The 27,302-nt window shown below is 41.8% G+C and overlaps 1 protein-coding gene across 1 annotated transcript in view; it reads right to left on the bottom strand.

Moving 5' to 3' along the window:
• Window positions 1-27,302, bottom strand: part of LOC308308367 (uncharacterized protein) — an 87,511-nt gene that overhangs the window by 43,651 nt on the left and 16,558 nt on the right. Inside the window, exon 2 of the mRNA XM_080753792.1 lies at window positions 4,662-4,901. Coding sequence (XP_080609918.1) covers window positions 4,662-4,901 — 240 coding nt within the window. The remainder of the gene's footprint in view (window positions 1-4,661; window positions 4,902-27,302) is intronic.

Raw genomic sequence — 27,302 nt, 5'->3', positions numbered from 1 at the left:
GTGGAAGAAACAAACAAACAACTTATTTGATGTGAGGTTAAAGTGTAGTAGGCCTAGTAGACTGTATGAATCAATACAGGGCGGAACTGAAATTCTCCTGCTGCTACTCAACGTACCCTTTTCATTGATGGACTGTTTACCTTAGAAGAGGCTCTTTGTTGTTCTTTCAAAGTTAGAATTTAGAATTTAGACTACATCTGAAGCCAAAGCAAAGCGGAGCCGCTTTCTAAAGACTTTAAAGGACTGTGAAGAACCGTCTTTTCATTACAAGCTGCCAACGAGGTATTTAGTTCTATTTTTAGAATCTGTTGTTTGATGTTGTTGAAGCTGAGTTAATTGGCTTAACCTCAGTGGTGGAAAAGTACTCACATTTAGGCTACTGGCCTACTGCAATTAATAGGAATGCTTACAAGTAAAAGTCTGGAAATTCAACATTTACTTGAGTAAAAGTACAAAGGTATTGGTATCTAAATGTACTTAAAGTACCAAAAGTAGAAAGTATAGGCTACTCGTTATGCTGAATGTCCCATTTCACAAATACATCTTTTGAAAATAGCAGATCTACAAGCTCACAATGCATCGCATCATGACGCATTGTGAGCTTGTAGATCTGCTATTTTCAAATGGCCGAAATATAGGGCTGAAGTGGTTTATATGTTTTGTAGTAATAATCAGAATCTACAAAGTAACTAGTAACTAAAGTTGTCAAATAAATAAAAAGTATCTCATATAACATTGACATAACATAGACATGTTGCTATTGGTCTCTTGAGCACTATTATATAAAGAAACATTACTTGACATTGAAAAAAAAATCACACCCGTGTGAACTGAGCGGTGGTTTACCCACCAACCCCCCCCCCCCAGGCTAGTCTCAACAGCACCCTCTTACCCACCAACCCCTCCCCCCTTCCCCCCTGTGTGTGTGTGTGTGTGTGTGTGTGCGTGTGTGTGTGCCTGGCCTGGCATGGCCTGAAAACAGCGCCCCTCCCTTAACATGTGTGGCCATAAAAGGTACTACACCACAGGCTTGAGGCTACATACAGACCCACCCACATACATACATACATACATACAAACATACATACCTACACACACGGCCACGCTATGGAGACGGTGTGACCACCGCTCAAAAACTGCCCTACAAAGGCATAGAGCAGTAACTACGTACAAGAATTTCACTAAAAAATTGGTTTAAAAGTGTTACAACTGGTCAGCCAAATGAGATATAGGCATATAATTGATATTATACTGATTGTATATCTGTTCTTGAGGTAAATGTTCATCCACCAATATCATGAAGGCTAACTTGACCTTTGGGCAACACAAATAAGTTGGTGTGTCAGAAAACGTAGTTACTGCACTCTGCCTTTTGTAGGGCAAACATTAAAAACATTTAAATATGATGCTGTCTAGAAACGCCATGGCAGAACACAGGTTAAGCAGTGGTGTAAAGTAACTAAGTACATTTACTCAACTAGTGTACTTAAGTACAATTTTGAGGTATTAAATGGTTTCCAGTGGAAATAAGCTTAGTCTTTTCATGGATCTCCTTTTAGTAGACCTTGTACCAGTGAACTGTACCGTCATGAAACTGTACCTTTTCCTATGCAAACTTCTAATAAAGTCTTCAATCAATCAATCAATCAATCATTAACAAAAGCAATAATAAAGCATAAACGGAACAGAAAAAACAATGTGCAACAGTTCTCACTGAGCTGTGTGTGTGTGTGTGTGTGTGTGTGTGTGTGTGTGTGTGTGCGTGTGTGTGTGCGTGTGTGTGTGTGTGTGTGTGCGCGTGTGTGTGTGTGTGTGTGTGTGTGTGTGTGTGTGTGTGTGTGTGTGTGTGTGTGTGGCGCGCGTGTTTGCGCGGCGCGCGTGTGTGTGCGCGTGCGCTGTCACACAGCTGGACTTGTCTCACAGTGCACTACTGTACCTTAATGGCTCACAATTTTAGCATTAGAAGCTCTTAATCCAAAGCGATTTACTGTAATCAAGGTAAACACCAGAGACGAGGTAATACATCAAATGCATAGACATAGTAATCTAGGATCATCATAGGTAAACCAAGAACCTATCATCAGTCCAAATAATATATATAAAAAAATAATACAAAAATAAAAATGTATCTATAACCTGTAGGCCTACATTTAAACTAACTATACACAGTATGCCAGGTCTACACATTAACCTGGTTCTCAAAGTGGGGTCCGGGGACCCCCAGGGGTCCTTGGTGGGGTTCCAGTAGGTCCCCAGTAAAAGTACCGAATATAACATCACAATCATTTTAACCACTTTATCAACGTTGGCTATTTAAAAACATAGTAGATATAGAAGCGCTGCTAGCTTGTACATCTGCTATTTCTGAAAATTGTACAAACATATCGAAAGTGTTTAATTTCTTTCTGAACAGATCTTCTCTTCTGGGGGGTCCCCGGCACCAAACATTGTCAGAAAATGTTTGAGAACCACTGATCTAAAGAACCATGGTGTGTTCAGACAGCAGTGGAGCAGCTGTTGTTGGCGGCGAAAGGGAGTGAAGTAGAACGGCTAACTGGGGAGAACATTTAACTTTGATTGATTGATTGAAGTGTTTATTGCATAGGAAAATGTACAGTTCGCTGGTACAAGTTCAACTAAAAGGATAATGCTCAGGAAAGCACACAGCTTATTTACATTGAGATCCTTTTTTGAAACTCGTATAACATTGAATGACAGACAGATAAGCTCATTCACTGCCAAGAATTCTTAACCAAATTACTAACCACTGCCACCTGTCTTTAGTTTTTGTCCTTAACTTTTCAAGTAGTCACAGAATATATTTCAAATGTTTTGGCCGATCCCCCGATCGATCACGGACACACTAATAACTAATAACACAAGTCATTTGTAATCCATAGTTATCACAGATTGAAAAATGCACTGTTTTGACTAACATGGCGAGAACCCGCCCCCCCCGGGGGGGACGATATGAACATTTCATTATCACGATTATTGTGACAAAAGAAATCACGATTTATAATATCACAATAATCAAAATCCATTATCCTGGGGTGAACTGTTTGCCAAAGAATAGCAGATCTACAAGCTAAAATAGCAGATCTACAAGCTCACAACAAAGTTGTGAGCTTGTAGATCTGCTATTTTTTGGCCAAGACATTAATTTTGATAGAGTGAAAAAAATACTAATTATAGGGTTTAAATGGTACCGGATAGGCAGCTCTGCAAAATAAAAGGTGAATTGAACCCAGTGCATATCGCTTATCGCCCCGTCCCTAAGCTGGAGTTAACACTAATGCTGCCACTTAATATGAATTTTACTTCATTAGGGCCCGAGCACACACAGTGTGTGAGGACCCTATTGTATTTGCAAAGATTATTATTCTTCTTCCGCCGAATGAATCGTGTTTTTGAGCCGCAAAACGTACTCCAAAAGTTGCGCAACTTTGCACACACATCACAAGTGGCGAAAAATTTCGTATTTAAAAATAATCAAAAGGGGGCGTGGCCTAATGGCTCAATAGCGCCCCCTACAAAACTTCGTGCCTCAAGCCCCACCATACGGTTTCACCTACACGTACGAAAATCGGTACACACCTGTATCATGTCCGGACTCACAAAAAAGTCTCTTGGCGCCACTTCCGAAACCAAATAGGAAGTCAGCCATTTTGACTAATTAGTGGCGTTTTTGCGCATTTTTGGCCGTTTTCACAGGTCGCACTTTAACGAACTCCTCCTAGGGGGTTAATCAGATCAACTTCAAGTTCGCTCTGCATACTCAAGACACCTTAACGATGAAAAGTTATCAAAATCGTGAGTTTTCGTAAAACGGCGTGCCCGTGGCGAAGGGTCAAACTTCCTTCACCAAACAGGAAGTGCCCCCTCTTCTGATTGGTCCATACTTGATTGTTCCTTTTTTTGGCTGTTACTCTTCAACCGTTTATCGTACAGAGTTGTGGCTGGTATCATATGACTTGATTAAGAGTCCTTAACCTTAATTGACGCTTCCTTCGCCAAACAGGAAGTGCCCTTCACCAAACAGGAAGTGCCTCTATAACTCATGAACAGTTTGTCGTACAGACTTGCGGCTGGTGTCATAATTTTTTTTTTCTCAAAACATTTTTTTTCTCAAAAAAAATTTTTTCTCAAAATTTTTTTTTCTCAATTTTTTTTTCTCAAATTTTTTTTTCTCAAAATTTTTTTTTTCTCAAATTTTTTTTTTCTCAATTTTTTTTTTCTCAAAAACTTTTTTTTTCTCAAAAAATTTTTTTTCTCAAAAATCTTTTTTCTCAATTTTTTTTTCTCAAACAATTTTTTTTCTCAAATTTTTTTTTCTCAAAAATTTTTTTTGAGAAAAACTTTAAACTATCGTTAAAGTGCGACCCGTGATAACGGCCAAAAATGGGCCAAAACGCCACTAATTAGTCGAAATGGTTGACTTCCTGTTTGGTTTCTGATTGGCTGCTGGCCTTGTGACGTGGGTAGAGCTGCGAGGGCCCGGTCATTGCTGCTTGCAGCTTTAATTTATTATTAATTTACTGTAAATACAGTAAGATTGACGGTGCTCACCGTCAACGGCACCATGATTTTAACCCTTTAAATGCCGGTGAGGATCTTCAACGGCAGCAGAACTGTTAACTTGTACTTTTGGGTTCACTCACCAGGTCTCTGGTCCCCTCCTCCTCCTCCTCCTCCAGTGCCGCCGGACGTATCCACCTGGCACACAGGGCAGCACTCTCCTTCGGGGATGTACACCTTCTCACAGTTGCTGAGCTCGTCGCACTGGATCTCATCGCAGAGGACCTGGCCGTTGTCACACACACAGATCCGGCATGGCTCCGGCTTCCAGATGTCCCTGTTGGTGTACGTCTGGCCGTCGGCCGTGCAGCCCAAGTCATCTCCTGAAACGCACAGAGAAGCCACGTCGCAGGTGAGAAATAATGATAGCTGCAGCATAGTAGTGAGGGTCGAGTTTGAAGCAAAAGGCGAATGTTTACACGCGGCATGATTTGTTTCTTTTCACTTTTATTCGAGTTTGGTGAGTGTACATTCTCTCGCACGTTGGTAGACAAACTCACACCTGAGAGTGTCACCACAGGTATCTGAATTCCGTAGAGAAAGAAAGGCTTAAGAAGTGTTGTAACACAATCACAATTTATTAGGGGCGCTCCCACTCTCAGCAGGAGGACCAGCATGTCAGCAGATTTCTTAAAACAGACTTACATTTTTTTTTTCTTTTTTTCCCCCACAATTTGTAGAGACCTTTTGATAATCCCGCTGGGGAAATCAAATGTCAGCTTCACCCAGCAGTTATGGGTTAAGCGTCTTGCTCAGGGACACACCAACCATGACCAGGAGTCGAACCGGTGACCTTCTGAAAACCCCTCAGCATCTCTACATACTCAGCTATGGCTGCCCCCAAAAACCCTAGCATCCCTATTCTGGGTCAAATATTCAATGAGTTTTGGTGTAGAGACAAGAAAGAAAAGATCAGACCAAGTATAGAGCCCCGAGGACCCTGGTCAACTATAAGTGTATAGGATTTACTGTAAGTGGTAAAGTGCATTGAGCTTTGCATCCTTGCAGTCACCAGTGCACTTTGGCTAACCTTGGTTATCGTTGGCACACACTGTGTTTGTTTTATTCCACTTTGTACACGGCACACACACACGCGCGCGCACACACACACACACACACACACACACACACACACACACACACACACACACACACACACACACACACACACACACACACACACACACACCTAAAAACAATGCCCTGCGGAGAATAGTCTGTCATGCGCAAGCGAAGACAACTTCACAGCTGGGAAAGCACAGTGGAGAAGTTCATTTTGACGTGCATCTAGTTGATGAGGTTCGGAGGCAAGACGGGACAAAGGTTTTAGCCGCAATAAAGCCAAGTTCTGTGTAATGAGATAGCTGCTGACTCCACTGAATTCTGAAGCAACATTATCTCACTCAGCCATAGCCAGGGGCGAGGTATAGAGAGGTACTGCACACAGTGTGTCTGTTGCTGTTTGCTCAGGGTTGGATGCAGGGACATGCTGGGCCCCTGATTCAGCCCGGGAAAAAGAGTTGGGGAGGCCCTCATTGCGCGCTATAGAGAGAGATCTCTCTCTATAGCGCTGCTGCTGCTACTCAAAGATTTGTGACAAAGTGACAAGCCAGTGGGCCAATTACATAAGTTATATTTACGTCGTTGTCGGGTGGAAACCTTTTATGTCCAAAACAGTTTGTTTTGTATTTATCATTTTAAAAATGATTTAAACTATAGTGAAAACAACCGATCTACAAGCACACAACACGACAGCCTTGTATGATGAAGCAGGGCTTTGCTTTGCAAAACATTTTACAAATTTGAAACTTGGAGATACAAGGTTTCTGCCCGACATTTATTTCCTAATGGCCGGCCTGGAATGAACCGGCCGTTCGGGAGTTGTCCCGCTTTTCCCAATGGCCAGCACGTCCCTGGTTGGATGAGGAGGGGTGACTCCATGCTTTTCATAACCCACCTTCTTGTCATTAGTATTATTATTTTAATCACTGGTGGGGATATGTTTTATCCCTGCTTCAAGTCAGACGGAAACACACACATCTGCTTTTGGGAATGTATAGCGTTTGATATGTTTATGTATGTAAATGTATTAACCCTGGGCATTTTGGCCAAATGTGTCAAAATGTGTCGAGATACAAATTATAATTCAAAAATAGCGTAACATAGCCGAGCTACAACCTCACAACCTGTCGCGGTGCATTGTGAGCTTGTTGTAGTTCGGCTGCTGTATTTTGGCTATTTGTTGTACAAAAGATGTATAAAAGTGGTTAAGAAAATATTCCACCCTCCCAACAAATCCATGTGTTTGATTTTCTGAATTAGTTTTAAATTATACATTTATTTAACCTTTATCCAGGTCTTTTACGAGGAATCCCTGGGAGAACGGGTGACTTCACACCATACTGGCCTAATCAGAAGCTATTTCAAAAAGGTAAGATTGCAAGATCTTGGCAAAAAAAAAAAAAAAAAGTTCTCATCCTGTTTGCTAATCACTTCAGCCAGGCAAGTAAATGAATACATTCTTCACTTACAGCAGCTGCCTTGAGGAGAAACTCTGCTGCCAGATTACAAGCTTATTACAGCCAACACAATGCCAAAAGTGAATAATTGTAAATGGCATTGCAGACTTTACTTCATTACTCATGTTTTGGAGTGTTTTTCTTTTCTTCTGTTTTCACACAGCCTTCATATATCAGATAAATATGCGAGGAGTGTAATGCCATGCACAGAATGAAACCCAGCACAGCAATGCAATGTCAGCAGTTTCTCAAGTGTCAAGTATCTCAAGTATCTTACCCACAAAAACCCTATTATTTCATTGCTCAGAGTCTCCAGGGGTCTATACTACTGTAGCAACAAATCAGATCTTTCTCTATTTAACCACTTACAAGTTACAAACCCTAGTTTATACTGAGTTGACTGTTTTCCCCCAGGGTCTTTACTTGGTACCCTCCTTTTTCTCCCTCTACAGCATGGGTCTTCAATGTTTTCAGGCCAGGGACCCCTTAGTTACCTTCAGTGAGAGATGAAGCAGGGACCCCCTCAACCTTATCATATAGTTTCATCGTTTGACAGCACGATCATCAGTGTATTTTGGATTCATGTCAATTTGTGTTTTCAGATATTTAACCGCTTGAACTGTCAGTAGTTGATCAACCTGACCTTTCAATCTGTACTTAGTCTGCTCTTTTCTCCCTCTACAACAAAAATAGCCGATCTACAAGTTCTGCGAGGCGTTGTGAGCTTGTAGATCTGCTATTTTTTGCTAAAGTTCTCCGAATATGGACGCTTAGGGTTCAAGTGGTTAATATAAAAAAGGAGAAAACAAATGTTTCTATCACACAAAGATTTGGAGGACCCCCTGTAGTAACTCTGAGGACCCCCTAGGGGCCCCGGACCCCCTGTTGAAGACCCCTGCTCTACAGCCAAGCTTGCAGCAGTCGCAGTGCACCGCATTGAGTTATTTCTTTTTTCCCTTTTTTTTTTTTGGCCCCAAAATAGGGATGCTCGGGTTCATGTGGTTTAACTGATATGTATACAGTGCTGTTTATCTTATTCTTTAACGCGAAACATGTGCTTCCATTCTGCTCTAGACGATGTGTCAGGCTGCGAAGGTTGTGGAAAAGGTGACTCTTGGTTGTTGTAAAGTTCCCCCCACTGTGAGACATGAGCTAATTTCCTCCGAAAGGCAGCGTTTCAAATAACCCCGACTCACGTTCACTTTGAAACGTGGTTAATTTTGTGTAACAACCAAGGGTTTAAAATATTAACAAAACAAATAACTCGCGGCGTAGAGAGCACATAGGTCAGCAGGGGTGCACCGTGAAGTGGAGCTTATAGAAAACTGTGTTTGCAACAAACACGTTTGAGACGCGTTCTGGACAAAAGAGAAATGGGGATGGGCAGACATGGCAGACATGGCCCTGATCCATCAACGCTTTAACTCGGGGGTCTTCAACGTTTTCAGGCCAAGGATCCCTTAGTTGAGAGAGAGATGAAACAGGGACCCCCACAACCTTTTCATAGATTCCATATACAGTAGTTTCATCATTTGACAGAACAATCATCAGTGTATTTTGGATTCCTGTCAATTTGTGTTTTCAGATATTTAACCACTTGAACCATCAATACTTAATAAACTTGACCTTTGCTCTTTTCCCCCTCTACACCAAAGCTCTTTGCCAAAAATAGCCGATCTCTAAGCTCACAACGCAATGGATATGGATATATAATTATATAATATAAAAAAGGAGAAAAAAACTTTCTACCACTCAAAGATTTGGAGGACCAAGATTTGGAGGATCAGTAACTCTAGTTACCCCCCCTGTTGAAGACCCATGCTTCGACTTGTGTTTTCCACTTGTGAAACTACATTGTGTTCATAGAAATAGAAGACATGAATTTACAATAGCGCCATGCCCCTGGCCACTGTTCTGGGGGTCGGATGTTTTATTGGTGGCTTTAACAGCCAGAACGTCCCCAAGCTTAGAGATCCCCGAAATCTGAGTCCAGATCTGTCAGATCTGTGGTTGGTTGGTGGCCCTCAAGCTTTTACCTGTTCCTTTTTATAAACAGTAGGTGGCACCCCTGCGCTTCAAACCTCAGGTATCCCAGGTTGATGAGCCCACAGAGAGGAGAGAGGAGGGCTGTACAGAGACAGACAGGGGCGTCACAGGAGGGGGGGGGGGGGGGGGGAGTGGGACTGAGCTACTAGGGCCCATGGTGGAGGGGCCTTAATCATTTTATACTTTAGCTATTGAAAAATAGCAGATATACAAGGTCACAGCACGGCACCGAGTGCCGCGCTGCAAGCTTGTAGATCTGCTATTTTTGAAAAGTTGTGAAAATGTGTGCAAATCTTTGAATATATATGTGTTTTTAAAGCAAACATTTGTAACTCAAATTTTGCTTCTGGGGGGTCCCTGGAACTAAATATTTTGAGATGGGGGTCCCTGGCCAAATACATATCATTTTGTGGGTCCTTGACATGAAAACGTTTGAGCACCACTGACATAGAAACATAGGTTTTTCAAAAAACCTCAGAAGGATTTATAAGACATTTCAGGTCAAAGACTTGCACAAATGTTCACGATAAAAATAGCAGATCTACAAGCTCGCAGCGCAGCACTCGGTGCCGCGCTGTGAGCTTGTATATCTGCTATTTTTCAATAGTTAAAGCACAAAATAACGCGTAATAATGCATTCCCAGTCTAAATGGGTTAAACCCCCCATCCCCATATGAAGAACATGTATATCTGCTATTTTTCAATAGTTAAAGCGCAAAATAACGCGTAATAATGCATTCCCAGTCTAAATGGGTTAAACCCCCCTATCCCCATATGAAGAACATTCATGGGGGGCCCGCAGTGAATCCTTGTACTACCCAGGGCCCAGAATTTGGTGCGACGCCCCTGCATCCTCGGCTACTGAGATGGGAGGAGGGGGTGTCAGAGAGGTGTTTACGCTGCCTCAGAGGTAGCTGCGCTTGTCAGGGCAAAGGCATCTGATCCCAACCACGTGGAAGGCTATAGGAGGATGTATGTCTATGTCAAACCTCATAGCAGGCTGCGCTCGGCAAGGTGCCAAAGGCCACATGCTTCCAGCTAAAAAGCCTTTATTTGCATGCCGACCACCTCCATGCGTGTGTGACAGGGATATTTGCGTTTAATGAGCCTGGCACATGAGTGACATTGCGTTCCTTATTAAGCACTTAGATTCGGGATTGTATTTTTGTCGTACGATGGTCACTTCTCAACGTTTAACCCATTTAGGCCTGAACACATTATGACGCAATATTTTATGCTTTAAATATAAAAAAATAGCAGATATACAAGCTCACAGCGCGGCACCGAGTGCCGCGCTGCAAGCTTGTAGATCTGCTATTTTTGAAAAATCGTGAAAATTAAAATTTTGAGACGATTCTATAAGTGTCTTTTGAATCCTAAGATTTTTGGAAAAAACCTATGTTTCTATGTCAGCAATCTGGCCAGGCATCGTCAAAGAAAAGGTCCTTTTCACTTTACTGGAGCTCAGTTAGTCTGTTCTTGAGAGACTACTAATGTCAGAGGTTCTCAAACCTTTTCATGTGAAGGACCCCCAAAATGATATTTATTTGGCCACAGACCCGCATCTCAAAATATTTAGTTCCAGGGACCACCCAGAAGCAAAATTTGAGTTACAACCGTTCGCTTTGAAAATACATATATTCAAAGATTTGCACACATTTTCATGACTTTTTCAAAAATAGCAGGGAAAAGCTAAATCAACAGCACACAATGCGACGTGAAAGCTGTGTTACGAGGGAACTTCAAAAGCACGACGTTGACCCTCTGGCACGGCACGACCATCTGTTTAACAGACCCCGTCAAATGAGTGCTATAAATTATGATCATTAGTTGAATGAGGCTGCAATACCATATAGCAGGGGTTTTCAAACTCTTTTTTGACTCAGGGCACCCCTGTAAATGACCTTTTCACCCCTGAAATACACTGTACATTTTTAAAATCTTATGTCATATTACGCTACGTAACATGCAAATGTTTCCACCTGAGATACGGTATGTCACAGAGAAATATCCGTTTCCATCAGAACAGATTGAAAATAACTTTTATAATCGCGGTTAACCACTTGTACCCCAGCATCTATATTCTGGGGGGGAGGTTCACCAAAAATAGCCGATCTACAAGCTCACAGCTTGTAGATCGGCTATTTTTGGTGAAGAGAGTTGAGGTCGATGGAATAAGAACTCAGCAGGTCTGTTTTACTAAGCATAGAGGCTCTTAAGTGGTTAAACTTACTGAAGTGATATTGATTCATTATCAATAAGTATTCTGAGGCACCCCTGGACTGGCATCACAGCACCCTAGCGTGCCACGGCACCCACTTTGGGAAACCCTGGCATATAGTCCATACTGCTCAACCAGGCTGACCGGGAGAGTGTTTTTTTGCAGGTCGTTCAGTCCGAGTGTATCAAAAAGGCAACTGGGTTAAGGCAGATCCGAAGCTTGTGAGTGGCTGCGCGGAGGTGACGAAAGTCTGGGGGACGGAGATACACCTAAACCTAACCTTAACCCTAACCTCCGTAAAACTAACGCTGGTGAATGCTAACCTGCCGACGCTGGTGAATGCTAACCTGGTGAATGTTAAACTGGTCGGACCAACGGTGCTTAACCCAGTTGCTTTTTTGATACACTCGGACTGAAAGACCTGCAAAAAATACTCTCCCCAGGCTGACCTTCCCTGTGATTTCCTAAATGTTCAGGCATCCATTGTATCATCCTGTACACCAAAGCGCACCATCATGACATATCGTCACTGTCGGGCAGAAACCTCGTATCTCCAAGTTTCAAATGTGTACGTTTTTTCGCAAAGTAAAGCACTGCTTCATCATACAAGGCCGTCGCACAAAAGTAGTGAAAACAGCAGATCTACAAGCACACAACGCCTCGCGGTGCGAGGCGTTGTGTGCTTGTAGATCGGCTGTTTTCACTAGTTTCGTTTTTTTAAATGATAAAAACGAACGGTTTTGGACATACAAGGTTTCCACCCGACAACGACGATATAGTAGTGTAGGCCCAGGCTAAATACGGTATGTATCACATGGGAATGTGATCCACTACTTCCCTTTTCTTTGCATTTCTTTGGGTTAATAGCGGCTTGCCCTTCAAGATTGCTATCAATTACGGCTGGCTAATGACCAAAGACTTCAGTCAGTGCGAGCAATATCCCAAGACCATCTGGAATAATAATGGATGGGATCAGATTTTCAACGATAACGCGCACAAGAGAGCCTCTCACTGTGCAGACCCAGCCGGAATAGATAAGACCGACTTAAGACTCATACTTGGAACGGGATCAATCCAGAGCTCACGTGTACTACTGCTACATACCGAGCTAGAGGCCGGATGTTCAGAATACCATCAATCTGTGTTTCTAAAACATTTTCATGTCAAGCACTCGTGTGTTGAGTTGTGGAGCCCCATCTTGTGTCAGGGATCCCCATAAGATTTGCGTGCTTACAAAATGTTTCACTTCTTTTAAATCAATCTGGAACTTATTTCAATGATTAATATTATTTGAATCAATCTGTATGGTAGAGCAGTGGTTCCCAAACCTTTTAGGTCAAGACTCAAACGTTTGCCCGGGACCCAAACTAGTGAAAAGCAGATCTACAAGCTCACAACGAGTCGCTTCGCGCCACATTGTGAGCTTGTAGATCGTCTATTTTCACTATACTTCTTAAACATTTGTTTTCTGATTTATGGAATTTCTTAGATTTTTCTTGTATTAATGAAATTACTTATACATGACATTTTTTAGGTTTTTGGGGAATGTTTTTTGAAAAGGTTTTGAAACAAAATGTAGGAAACAAAAGCTTAAGGGACCCATAAAAATGTGTCTGCGACCCACAAATGGGTCCTGAGTCCCGACCCATTGCTTGGAAACCAGTGTGGTAGAGTATGCAGTGGTTGGACATGGCCTGGTCTCCTTCCATTGAGAAAAAGACCCTACTGGTTGACGACTAAGTAGTACTGCCTCAAGCTCAGCAATATCTCCCTTAGACACATGGGTGCTGCCTCTCGGCTGGGTGGTAGACATTTGGTCTCTCACATGGGAGAGCTGAGTTCAGATCCCGGGGAGGACATAAAGGTTATGGGTTGGAGCTTTGTTTTAACTTGTTTTAACAACCCTCTAAAATATAGCTGATTATTAAATGAATCTAAAAGCTTGGAACCAATCGGATGTTTCCCTACTTAACCACTAAAACCCTATATACTTAGTTGACTGCGGCCCCCGAGGGGTCTGTACTTGGTCCCTTTACCCTTTCCCCTCTACACCAAATCTCTTAGCTAAAAATAGGTCTACAAGCTCTCGTGAGTTCAGTTGTGAGCTTGTAGCTCGGCCATTTTCAAATGTAATTAACCTAATGTTTTGTAAATACATATTTGGGGGGGATTTGTCTGCACTTTTGTTACCCTCTAGAATTGTCTTGCTTTGCTTCAGTGTTGAACACCATCTGGAATCCTAAAAGAGCAGGCTAATACAAAGGGCTGAGAATGATTTGCTATTGCCATTTGACCCACGTGACGTCTATCTTGCACATAAACATGCGTACGTACGTACACACACACACACACACACACACACACACACACACACACACACACACACACACACACACACACACGCACGCGCGCGCGTATGCGCAAACACATAAACAAAGATTTGAGTCTCCGGTTTCCTGCTACAAAAGTGCCCCAAAACGTAACACATGCGTGTGGTGTGGAAGCAAAATATAAACACGCTGTTTCTAATCCACGTGTGCGCGCACATGCACGCACACACACGCACGCACGCACGCACGGACGCACACACACACACACACACACACACAGACAGACTCCGGCAACAGATGGACACGAGCGCTTTAACATGTGCACACATGTTGGCAGGACACCCAGTCCTCCTGACCAGAGTCGCTGACCTTCCACCGTGGCTCATAGGAAGTGGCAGAACACAACCTCCTGTCCCATAGCGCTCATCACCATCTCTCCCCAAGCAGCTGTATTTTGGTGTGGCCTATTAGCAGTGGTGGAAAAAAATACTCACATATTTTACTCAAGTAAAAGTATCAACACTGCAATGTAGAATTATTCTGTTATGTGTAAAAGTCTGGGATTAAAAATGTACCTGAGTAATAGTATGAAAGTGTTGGCATCAAAATGTACCTTTTTTTCCCCTATTGATTTTGCAAGCATGGCATGAGTAATCAATAGACAAAAAGCCATTTTGGGGATGAAGTACCAAACAAAATGTTTGAAAATAGCCGATCTACAAGCTCACAATTCGTTGCGATGCAACATGTTGTGAGCTTGTAGATCGGCTATAAATGAAATAGGGCTAAAGTGGTGTATGTATGTTTTTATAATATTATAATTTATATCTGCAAAGTAACTAGTAACTAAAGTTCAAATAAATGTAGTGGAGTAAAAGTACAATATTTGGATCCGAGATGTAGTGGAGAGTAGAAGTAAAGTACAAATACCTCAAAATTGTACTTAAAGGAGTAGTTCACCACTTTTCAACCTGTCTTCATATAATAGGTCCTCACTAATGTTCATGATAAAATATCACAATTTGTTTCTACTCAGTCCAAGTCTCATAGGAGAGCTGTGGAAAGTTCAGAATCCATCGTCTTGTGACATCATCATTTTCCAAAAAAAAAAAAAGTATCAATATTTTTGAAAAAAGATATTATTCCACTTTAAAATTGCAACTTTTCAGGAATATAAAGCCTGCAGTTTCTATAAGCTGGATTGGCAATCGATGATGTCACAAGACGATGTGTTTCTGACCTGCCCACAGCCCTCCTCTGAGAAAAAAAAAAAGAAGCTATTTTTGAGTCAGGACCAATTATATGAACATAGGTTGAAAAGTGGTGGAGTGCCCCTTTAATGAATGTACTTACTGTAGTTACTTTACACTGTGGCCTAGTACAGACTGTTTCTGTGTGTACATATCACAGAACCCCTTAAGTAGCAATTAGACCTGTCACAATCATTATATTATCTCCTAATCGCAATTATTTGAGATAATCGCAAGTATTACGGACAATCGTTTCCATGTTGAAACATTTTCCCGAAATAGCAGATCTACAGTACAAGCTCACAACGTGTTGTTGCATTGTTTACAAAGCCCGAAAGGAAATTATATTTTTTGTCGTATGTTCCAGTTCCAATGTTCAATGCCAAAAATGGTCAGCAATAATTTGTATGACAATTAATGGTCAATTAGAAGTAAAATTGTCTTGTAAAAGATTGTGACAGCCCTATAGACCAGGGGTCTTCAACAGGGGATCCGGAACCCCTAGGGGGTCCTCAGAGTTACTAGAGGGGGGCCGCCAAATCCTTGTGTGATAGGATCATTATTTTAAATGCTTGAATAACTTGAACCCTCGCATCCATATACTCTTGAGGAGAACTTTAGCCAAAAATAGCAAATCTACAAGCTCTCAACGCCTCGCGCTGCAAGGCGTTGAGAGCTTGTAGATCAGCTATTTTTTGACAAATAGGTTTGATGTAGAGGTAAAAAAGAGCAGATCAAGTACAGAGTGAAAGGTCAAGTTTACTAAGTATCGACGATTTAAGATTGTAAGTGGTTAAGTGTCAAACAAGTCTATGAATCTATCTATGAAATTGATGAGAATCTCCATCACACTTTTATGCAATATGTTGAGGGGGTCCCTGCGTCATCTCTCTCTCTCTGCTAGGGGTCCTTGGCCTGAAAACGTTGAAGACCCCTGCCACAGACACTAGCAATATGGTTTGCTGCCCATTCGTCTTAAACAAGACCCAGATCAGTGAGATAATGCTGAGAAGGCCATTTTAACGATGTAATGATGATGAAATAAACCAAGTTCAAACACATAATAGCCTGGCTTCGCAAACATTAAGCTCTTCTGTCTCAGAAGATACACTGTGAGTCTACTTATGCCGAATGAATAATAGCAGGGTTTGACTTCCTGACAGCGTGTCCTCTCTTTGTTTCTGTTGCATTCTGGATAATTATGTGCAAGGCAAAGTTCATCCAGGCATGTCAAGGTTTGACTCTGCCTGTATACTCCTATCTGACAACACAAAACATCACATCAGCTAGTGTTTGAGCTGAGCTGTAAGCCGCAAAGCTGGAAAGTCACAGTGGCGGTAAAAGTATGCACATGTTTTACTTAAGTAAAAGTACCAATCCTGCAATGTAGAAATATTCTGTTAGGGTGCCCTCACACCAAAATACCTATGAGAGTGGAATCCGCGTTCCGCCAATGCATTTCAATGATCAGGTGCCCTCACACCAAAATACCTATGAGAGTGGAATCCGCGTTCCGTCAATGCATTTCAATGAGAGTGAAGCGGTTTCATGCCAGCAGAGGATTTCTGCAAAAAACGCTCCCTTCTCATTGAAATGCATTGGTGGAACACAGATTCCACTATCATAGGTACTTTGGTGTGAGGGCACCCCAAGGGAGGGTTTTTTGCAGAAATCCTCTGCTGGCATGAAACCGCTTCACTCTCATTGAAATGCATTGGCGGAACGCGGATTCCACTCTCATAGGTATTTTGGTGTGAGGGCACCCTTAGGGTGCCACACACCAAAATACCTGTGAGGGTGTCCTCACACCAAAATACATAGAGTGGAATCCGCCAATGCATTTCAATGAGAATGGAGCGGTTTTTTTTGCCAGTAGAGGATTTCTGCAAAAAACACTCCATTCTCATTGAAATGCATTGGCGGATTCCACTCTAGGTATTTTGGTGTGTGGGCACCCTGAGAGTGGAATCCGCGTTCCGCCAATGCATTTCAAAGAGAATGGAGCAGTTTTTGCAGAAATCCTCTACTGGCATGAAACTGCTCCATTCTCATTGAAATGCATTGGCGGAATGCGGATTCCACTCTCATAGGTATTTCGGTGTGTGTGCACCCTTACAAGTAAAAGTCGAGAATTAAAAATGTACTTGAGTAAAAGTAAAAAAGTATCAAAATGTATTTAAAGTACCAAAAGTTATATTTGAAAATAGCAGGTCTAAAAGCTCACAACGTGTCAAATCGCGCCGTGTTGTGAGCTTGTAGATCGGCTATGTTCAAATAGCCTAGGAATAAAATAGGGCTAAAGTGGATTAATGTATGTTTTATAATAATGATTTATATCTGCAAAGTAACTACTAGTAACTAATGTTTTCAACTAATTGTAGTGGAGTAAAAGTACAATATTTGGATCCGAGATGTATAGTGGAGTAGAGGATTGGAAATACTCAAGTAAAGTACACATACATCCAAATTGTACTTAAGTAACAGTACTTAAGTAAATGTACTTAGTTACTTTACACCACTGGAAAGTCACTTCTGCTTTTTCCTTTTTTGTGTCCTATTTGGGGGTTTGAGTGATTTAGGCAGGGTTTGAAATTTACTGGTAGAGAAGTGTGGTTCGCGGAACAGTCTTTACGAGAAGAAGGAAAACCCACAGAAAGAAATCCACCACGGAATCAGTGAGCCCACAGTAAAATGCTCAGTGTTGACTCGGTACAAACTGAACCAAATGGACCTTTATGCTGGGGATATCTTAAAAAAGGTCCTGGAATAAATTCCTTACCAAAACATTTCTTCACCAATGTGTTTGTAAAGGTCTCTAGTAACACACATCACAAAGACTGAAATTCAGTTTCCGTGACATCCGTGACAGCTGATGAAAGTTGGGGTCCCATTAAATTAACTATACAGGAAAAAACACACCAAAATAAATATGCTTTAATTAGCATGTGAGGGGTCAAACCAGGGGTTTTTCATGATTCTGAATCCATTGCAATCATTTGTTTGGCACTAAAAACATTCCTTGGGGTAAAGGCGGCTCCCACAAAACTGTGAAAAGTGATGACTCATCACTAAACCATAGTTTTGGGGGTCAGTTTTTAGCCCAAGGAATGTTTTTCATGCAAAACAAATGCTTGCAATGGATTCAGAATCATGAAAAAACCCTAGTTTGATTCAGAATTCATGATGTGTTACTAGACACCTTTACAAAACATTAGTGAAGACATTTTTTGGTAAGGAATTTATTCCAGGATATGACACTATTTCTGAAGATATCCCCCGACTATTATGGATGAGTAGCTCTGAAAGTGTCCAAACAGAACCAAATGGACACGTGAGTTAAATGAGCACTCGGGGTTTGACAGTGCAGGAGGAGTGTGTGTCTGTGGGGAGGGGGGGGGGGGGGGGTTCACGTTGTTCACTTTTTCCCCCTCCTTTCAGCTAAGGTTCCATGCTTTTTCTGCAGACGTGCGTTTAATCGTGACAGCGACCAAAAGGCATGCTCCCCTTTCTGTGGGCGACGGCCCTGAGCCGGAGTTTCCACTAGTCAGCTAACAGGGGCAGACAGACAGTTTCCTCTCCTCGGTTTTAAAACACGGGAGTCTGGTACTCTCCGCCATGACTCAACCGAGGAGGCTCTCCTCCTGTTGTTCTCATTCAGCGCAGCCCCGCTGGCTCGCCAGACACCCGCGAGATAACACCCGAACCGCATCACGCACACATCTGAGACGCAAACAGCGTGGAAAGACCAGGGGGGGAGGGGAGGGGAAAAGAAAGAAAGGGGGGAGGGAAAAAAAAACTAGCATGGGATTATCTCGATCTGGCAGATGCAGAAAAGAAAAAAGGAAAAGAAAAGAGGATAGTTTATGGATTTTTCCCTGGCTTGTATGGAAATACTCATAACATACTGTGTTTGGGGAGTAGCAGTTGTAGCCAGAAGTCGAGGGGTTAGAAAATGACCTTATGGAAACTATGACTCATTTTAGCTAAAGCTTGCCATAAAAAAAAGGGAAAAAACTAAACAAAAAACTGTGGCTAGGCTACATATCCCCCCCAAACTGAGAGACCCCCTCAACTGAGAGACAAACCATTTTTCTCAGAATGTTTATAAGATGCCCAGGAAAAACAGCGCCCACGGGATGCGTTGTTTTATTAAATAATATCACATGTGAATCCATTTGGTCTCCGTCCTCGTCCAGAGTAGGGATGGGACGATATGAAAATGTCATATCACGATTATTGTGACAAACGAAATTTCGCGATTTGCGATATTAGCACGATAATTAAAATCCATTATCCCGGGGCGGAACATTGGCCAAAAAATAGCCGATCTACAAGCTCACAACGCGTCGCACTGCGACACGTTGTGTGCTTGTAGATTGGCTATTTTTTGGCAAAGACATTTGAAAAAACATTTGAAAAAATTGAGTGAAAAAAATACTGTATCAAGTAGGTATATTATTAAGTTCCTTTTACCAATTTCATAAAGGGTTTAAGTGGTACCGGATAATATGCTGCTCGGCAAATAAAAGGTGAATTGATCCCAGTGCATTGATGGAGGACGATATCACTAAAAATGTAATCTCCACGATGCGATTATCGTGAGTGTTTTTTGTCATGATAAACGATAATATCGCGTATATATCGTCCCATCCCTAGTCCAGAGCAGCGCGCCATTCCACTGAGACCGGCTTGCCCCGGCCCGGCTGACACGGCTAATTCCACAAGGAACACAGGCTGGTTTCTGAGCCCAAGATACAGATGAGTTACAGCTGCTGACGGACGGGTGACTTTGAGGCAGCTGTGCGTTCCTGCTCCCAAATCCCCTGGGTGACACGGCCAGACGTAAATCTTCGCCTCACCTCTGACCCAACCTGTAATTGGTTCACTGATGAAGCAATTGACAAGGCCCTGTTCTCTCGCAAAACAACTGTCGAGACCTTTGCCATCTCTCAGTCCCAGTGCACAGCGTTCCAAAGGGTCAAACACAAGGACAACGACGAGAGCCCCCTTATTGGCCTTCTCGTCAGCACAGTATAGCACTTCAAAGGTGACTCAACGACCTATGATTATCTGTCATACTGTGCGCTTTGCTTTTAATGATTGACCTAAAGACTTGACTCCCTTGGGGGGTAAAGGACTAAAAAACGGTGATTCTGAGCTAATTCTCAACCTGGGACCCCTGGTTGTCTCCACCAGCCGAAAGGCATGGGGAGAGACTATGTTTTCGCCTCTGTCCGTCGCCGTCTGTGCGCGTGTGTCCGTCCGTGCGTCCGTCCGTCCATCCAGTTTGTTACCAGCTAATCTCCGGCTGCTAAACTGTGCACACACACTCCCTGGATGCCAATTCAGAACTTCTGCCCCACATTTTTCACATGGGCCTGTTCTAGCGCCACCAGGAGGCCGATTTTTGCAAAACTAACCATGTGCCAGTACTCCCAACAGATTTTGTCCAAAAATCACACAAATTGGTAGACAGTATCTCTACAGTCATGTGATCGACACAGATCTGTCTGATTTTCCATATTCCACCCTGAGTGGCTAAAACTGGCTTCCAAAATGTGCAGGATTGGTCAGTTTTGAATAAAATGCCTGAATCATGACTGCAGTGTGCGATTTTGGTGAAATTGTGCATGCACATTCCCAATAGGCAGAGGAATAAATGCCACTTAAAAAAATCCAATCAGCCTCATGGTATAACAGCCCGATTTGTGTTTTTACCTATAACTCATCAATGTACAACTTTGTATGTGCACTCCCTAGAGGCCAAGGAAAAACCTTTGCCCTGCATTTTTCATATCTGCCTTTTATAGCGCCACCAGAAGGCCGACCTATGTAAAACCATTTTTTCCCTATTATTCCTTTAGATTTTATCCCAAAATAATGCAAATCAGTACGCAGTATCTCAATAGTCATGTGATCAAGACGGATCTGTCCGATATTTCATATCCCATCCTAAATGGCTAACATTGGCTTCCAAACATTGCAGTATTGGTCCATTTTGAACAAAATCACTTATATCATGAACGCAGCTTGTGATTACAGAGAAATTCTGCACGCACATTCCCACTAGGAAGGAACAAATTACACTCTTTTTCATATTGGCCTGTTGATGCACCACCAGCAGGTCAACTTTTGCCAAACTCATTTTTGGATCAAAATGCCTCAAATCATGCATGCTGTGTCACCGTTAAAGGCCAAAGAAGACATGGCACCCTTTTCACATTTAGCACCACCAGGAGGCCACAATAACTACCTGACCTGGTGGAGACCTGTGCTCAGTGCTTCTAGTTTGATATGCATTAGGCCACAGACACTTACATATTTAATCCTTCTTTCTGTTTCTCTCTGGGACCCCAGCCTATGCTGTAACATCGTCAGTGGTTGTTTAACTCTGAGAGTATTATACATGGAATCAAATGGGCCGTGTCCATTTGTTCTCTCTTGGAGTTATACAGACCCATGTGGTTCCTATCAATCATTTAGCCGGGGACCCCTTGGCTGGAACCCCCCCAAGGACCCCTTGGGAGAACCCACGACGATTCACCGAGTCCTGTCTCTTTAATATTCTGACCTCATAGACAAAGCGTCGGGAATTATCTGTAACAGCTTTGTGTGTGCGCGCGCCCGTGTGCGTGCGTGTGTCGGAGCGGGTTGTACGTTCCTCACCTTGGCTTCCATAAATAAAGCCATGCATCCCTCCAGGGGATGCGGTAGGAAGCTCTGGCCAGGAAAAGTTGAAATGAATAAGTAGCGTTGCTGACTACATGTCTAGGCTTCTCCCCCTGTCCGTCTCCGCCGAGGCGAGGGGGGCTTCCTCCAAGAGAAACGACCACAGTCATGATCTGTTCCTATCCCATGTTCACCCGTGGGAGGCTTGTGGCTGTCCAAAATTGCACATCACCCCCCCCCCCCCCCCCCTTTCCCCAAATCCCTCTGTCTTAATCTTCTATCTGTCTCTCTCTCTTCTGCTGCCTGACTTAGACAGCTTTCCGTTTTTTTGGGGTAATTAAAATGTTTTATTTTTCTTAGTACAGAATGTGGCTATGGTACAGTGCAGCACAACATAAAAAAATACAGATATACAGTCAGTCCAAAATGTTACAAAGATACATGTATTGCCTCTTGTGTATACACTGTAGGTTATAACAAGATATTTATTTAATTGTTTAACTCTAACAAAGTTTTCACAAATAATAGCAGATGCACAAGCTCACAGCGTGTCGCGGCATCAATGTGGACTTTTTTTTAAGTAGTAAATATGGCTTAAAGGAGTAGTTCACCCCAAAATGTCATTTTTTCTATCGATTACTCACCCCATGGAGACTTGAGTTCAATAGTATTTTTTAGTTTTTGTCGCATTCCGAAAGCATTCATTTGAGGAGACTCTTTGTAGGCGCAAATGCATTTAGGTCTCCATCCGGAATCAATGGGGGTACATTATAATCAAATTATTGTCTTGCGACAAAAACACAAAACTATTATTGAATTCAAGTCTCCATGGGATGGGTAATCGATAGAAAGAAAGTCATTTTGGGGGTGAACTACTCCTTTAAGTGATTAAGTTAACAATCAGGAGTTTTGCGAGTTTGTCAGAATTACATAGAATAGGCAGGCTTACGTCTATGTGCCATTAGACATAATTGACAGACATACAGGACTTAAATGATTGTGATTCAGCCTGTAATGAGTAAGTGAAAGATCCCACTTGTTTCTTGGTCTGATCAAACAACCTTCATGTCATTATGTCATAATGGAAAATGTTCTTCCCAGCACTATTATAGTCTCATTGTGGACTACAAGACAAAACAGGCATTCTGGGGAGCTTCTGAAGTGAATAGATCAGTATCATTTCCAAACCACAAGCGCCGACGGAACGCTGCAGTAATGAGGCTGCCGTACACAGATAATCATCGTTCACTGCGAAATACTTCCTTACTTCTGTTTGTTTAGTAAAACATTTAGTTTTAGTCATAGTCTTTTGAATAAAATTCCATTTTGTTTTAGTCATATTTTCGTCATCTGGAATCTTTGTTTTAGTCTAGTTTTAGTTTACTAAATATCATAAGACAGGGGTCTTCAACGTTTTCTTTGAGAGATAGATGAAGCAGGGACCCCCACAACCTTTTCATAGATTCCCTATAGTTTCATTGTTTGACAGCACAATCATCAGTGTATTTTGGATTCATGTCAATTTGTGTTTTCAGATATTTAACCACTTGAACCGTCAATACTTAATAAACTTGACCTTTCACTCTGTACTCAGTCTGCTCTTTTTCCCCTCTACACCAAAGCTCTTTGCCAAAAGTAGGCGAGGCGTTGTGAGCTTGTAGATCTGCTATTTTTGGCTAAAGTTCTCAGACTATGGATGCTAGGGTTCAAGTGGTTAACATAAAAAAGGAGAACCCCTAGGGTTCCGGACCCCCTGTTGAAGATCCCTGTCATAAGATTTTAGTCGTCATATCTACAGTTGATTCTTCACTCAGAACTTCACAGTGACGAAACTCGATACAACAACAACAACATTAGAACAACTAAACTCTGAGTTCTCACTTAGCTGGCCCTGGCACCGCACCAGAACCCAGAGGTTCGACATGGGAGCAACCATTTGTTCCTTGTTTGGGAATGCCATGTGCCATTGCTAAAGATTCCCTGGAGAGCACACGACATCTATCAAAGTTTGATGACAAAGAGGAACACTATATAGAAACACTTTCAATATTGCCTTGACTTGTTAAATAAAGGTAAAATAATAAAGAAATAATAAAGAAAGATTCTGTGGCACTGTAATTGCAATCGTTCTCAATCTCCAAGATAGAAAATAATTGGTGAACCATAGGCTAGCAACAGCGCCATCTAGCATCAAAACATGAAACTCATTGTTAAATTGTTAATGCCCTCATTTTGTTCAATTGTTTGTTTTAATATTATCTGCTCCCTTTGTCTGCTGAATATTGCTTGTATGGACTTATACTGTTGTTCCACAAACTGTTGGAGATATACTGTTTTTCCACTTTCCATAAGTATTATGTCTTAAAGGAGCTATAGTCAACTTTTTCTTGAAAAACGGATGCTAAAATAAAAATAATGTTTCGAAAATATTTTATAAAAAAATAAGCTTCATATATGTGTTTCAATTAAAAAATGACCACAAAAAGCGTAACATAATGATAAAATAATCATTTTGGCCCTTTGTTTACATTTACAGGGCCCGTACTTTGTTTACATCCTAGTCTGTAGACTAGGATGTACACCTACAATGAAAAAGTTGACTATAGCTCCTTTAATATTCCTAATGTATATATATGAGTAAAGTAAAAAAAATCTAATTCAACAAAATGAGGGGGGAGTGCATTAAGAATTTAACAGATTATGTCTGGTAAAAAAAAAGGATATCAATTGTCCATTTTGGATTCTAACAGTAGTTTAGCTGGGGAGCCACTGGAACCCACACAAGGACCCCAGTGAGTCCCTGTGCCCCATGTTGAGAACCAACGCTGTATGGTACATGTGGTACACATAATGGTCACACATAGGTTACTCTGCAACCACTCTGGCTAGCTTCATGGTTTTTGTTTTCCTTCGCTGGGTTTTCTCGACTTTCAATAAATTACAACCTACAGACCACAAAAGACAGCCACGTTGGCTATGTAACATGTCATTTCATGCTATCATAGCGCACTCTACTCTAAACACTCGGAGAGGGGGAGGGTCAAGATCAAAGTGCATCATCCATCTTCATGTTAGAATCCTTAATCCTTAACCCACTGCGGTACACTTTACATTCCCAAGACTATAATCAGTTTCATTTAACTGAAAGAAGCCTTAATGGTGTACTTTCACACTGTTTATTATTTAAACCCAGAAATGCAAGGGACTGTACGTAACGTGACTTTTCAAGTTGGCAAGCTGAGCATGTGATGCAATATCGCACTATAAACATAATACGCTTTGAAAGTGGCATATTGGAAACATACTGGTTTCCATACTGGAAACACTTCCAGGCTAGTACAGAGACGAAGAAGCTATACATTCTGTTAAACTTCGAATAAACACTGCAGTCTCCACACAGGGAAAATAGGACAAGTTGTTTCCACTGCATTGTGCACTAGTAAAGGTAAAGTAACTAGGTACATTTACAGTACATAAGTACTGTACTTAAGTAATAATAATGACACATGCCTATCGTTTTGTATAATCGCGTACAATGCAATAATATTGAGTGGCTGTCACAACATCCCAAGGCACACCTGTCTCACAGCACACCAGTGACTGTACCTCGTCACACTGTTTGGAAACCACTAGATAACTACTATTGGGCTAGAACCCACAAATCACTGTTTCACCATGTGTAAATTATGTAATTTGTCATCCAATGTAAGCGTGCGGTGACTGAAGTGGCAGGCGTGAACGGTTATAATTGAATTTGCTACAAATCTGATTGCTTACACTTCCATTCTTGTGAAACCTAATTGCAGGTACAGGACAGGAGTGTGAAAAATTGCTATTCAGCGTTCTCCAGTGCGTCTTGTTTGATTTGCGACCATATCGCAACACAGCGCGTTCTGGCTGAACAGCAAACATGTGGAATTCATATCCTCTCAGGTTGGGTCCAGAACTCAGTGATCTGCCCAAGCAAAACATGTTGACGCACTTTGCACTCCCATGCACTCCCTCCCGTCACCTCAAAGTCAATGTCTGCAAGGTATACCTGCAACAAAAGTGGCCCCCTCATAAATCATTCAGTTTAAAGGGCTATTTTCTCCCTGTGAACTTGTATAATCTGGCATTTACGCACGTAAACATCCAGAGGATGAATCAATGCCTTTTTTTATTGCTAGCATGATATAGGCCTACCTAATACGTACCATGAAAATCAAAAGTCATCCTGTAATATTTGATACATTTATCTCGATAATCGCATTAAACATCTTCCAATCAAACATGCATGTCCCATCCATGTTGATCAATATATCGTCACTGTCGGGCAGAAACCTCGTATCTCCAAGTTTCAAATTTGTATGTTTTTTCGTGAAGTAAAGCCCTGCTTCATCAGACGAGGCCGTCGCACAAAAGTAGTGAAAACAGTAGATCTACAAGCACACAACGCCTCACGTTGCGAGGCGTTGTGTGCTTGTAGATCGGCTCTTTCCACTAGTTTAGTTCATTTTTTTAAATGATAAAAACGAACGAGTTTTGAGTACAAGGTTTCCATTTTCCACCCGTCAATGACGATATAGACTATTGATTGATTTTGATTTAATGCACCATTTCTCATCTGCATCCACCCCCTATATAAATCTAAATCTGTATGTAAAATCAACGCGTGAAGGGAAGGAAAATGGTTGACGTCAAACATTCCAGTTAGGCAGAGCTGAGCGGTAACATATACAAGGGTCATGGCGCCCCAGCGTTTTACATCAACTAAGCACAGCGCCAGATGTGAAAGAATAAACTCTGGAGTCGCCACGCAGGGAAAAGAGCAAAGCTGTTTCCACTGCATTGTGCACTCACTCAGTGGTGGAAAAAGTACTTTTACTTTTTACTACATTTTTGTAAAAGTACAAAAGTATTCAAATCAAAATGTACTTAACGTACTAAAAGTAGAAAGTAGTCATTATGCAGAATGTCGCATTTCAAGTGTTCAAATGTATAAGGATCTATGGAAAATAGCAGATCTACAAGCACACAATGCGTCGCGCCGCGACGCATTGTGAGCTTGATATGTACATAGGGCTGAAGTGGTTAATGTATGTTTTATAATGATAATACAAATCTACAAATGTATGTTAATATAATAGTGGAGTAAAAGCATATGTTTGGATCTGAGATGTAGTCTAGTAGAAGTAAAAGCATTGGACATGGGAAATACTCAAGTAAAGTACAACGTTACTTTACACCATGCACACACTCAGGGTTAGAGAGCTATTATTTCAGGCCTGTGCATTTGTCATGAATACGGTAGTGAGGCTGAACATGCTGCCATGCACCATGATTCATACACAATCAGATTACAGCCTTTCATTGTGACAAGAGAGAACATTATAGCCCAGAGCAAGACAGATCTAACTAGACTGAAAGGGTGCTCAGATGACTGCGTTCGTACTTGTTCTTTAATTTCAGTTTTGGCATTTTTTGGCTTTGGTCCAAATGCGATGCTGTGCAATATCAGAGCGACTTATTTTATCCACGTCCAAATTTCTGATTAACGTCCCCTGCTATGCATTCGTAAGGAGCAACAGGTGCTCATTATCCATTCCAGTTGAAGCTATGGATTCTATTCCATGACCCTCATAATTGATCATGAATTGATTGATCTAAAATGTGTTATTCATGCAAGCAAGGACCACAGGGTGAGCCC

This window comes from Nannobrachium achirus (assembly GCF_963921795.1).
Source record: "Nannobrachium achirus genome assembly, chromosome: 22".
NCBI lineage: Eukaryota > Metazoa > Chordata > Actinopteri > Myctophiformes > Myctophidae > Nannobrachium > Nannobrachium achirus.
This window is presented reverse-complemented; position numbering and strand designations above follow the sequence as displayed.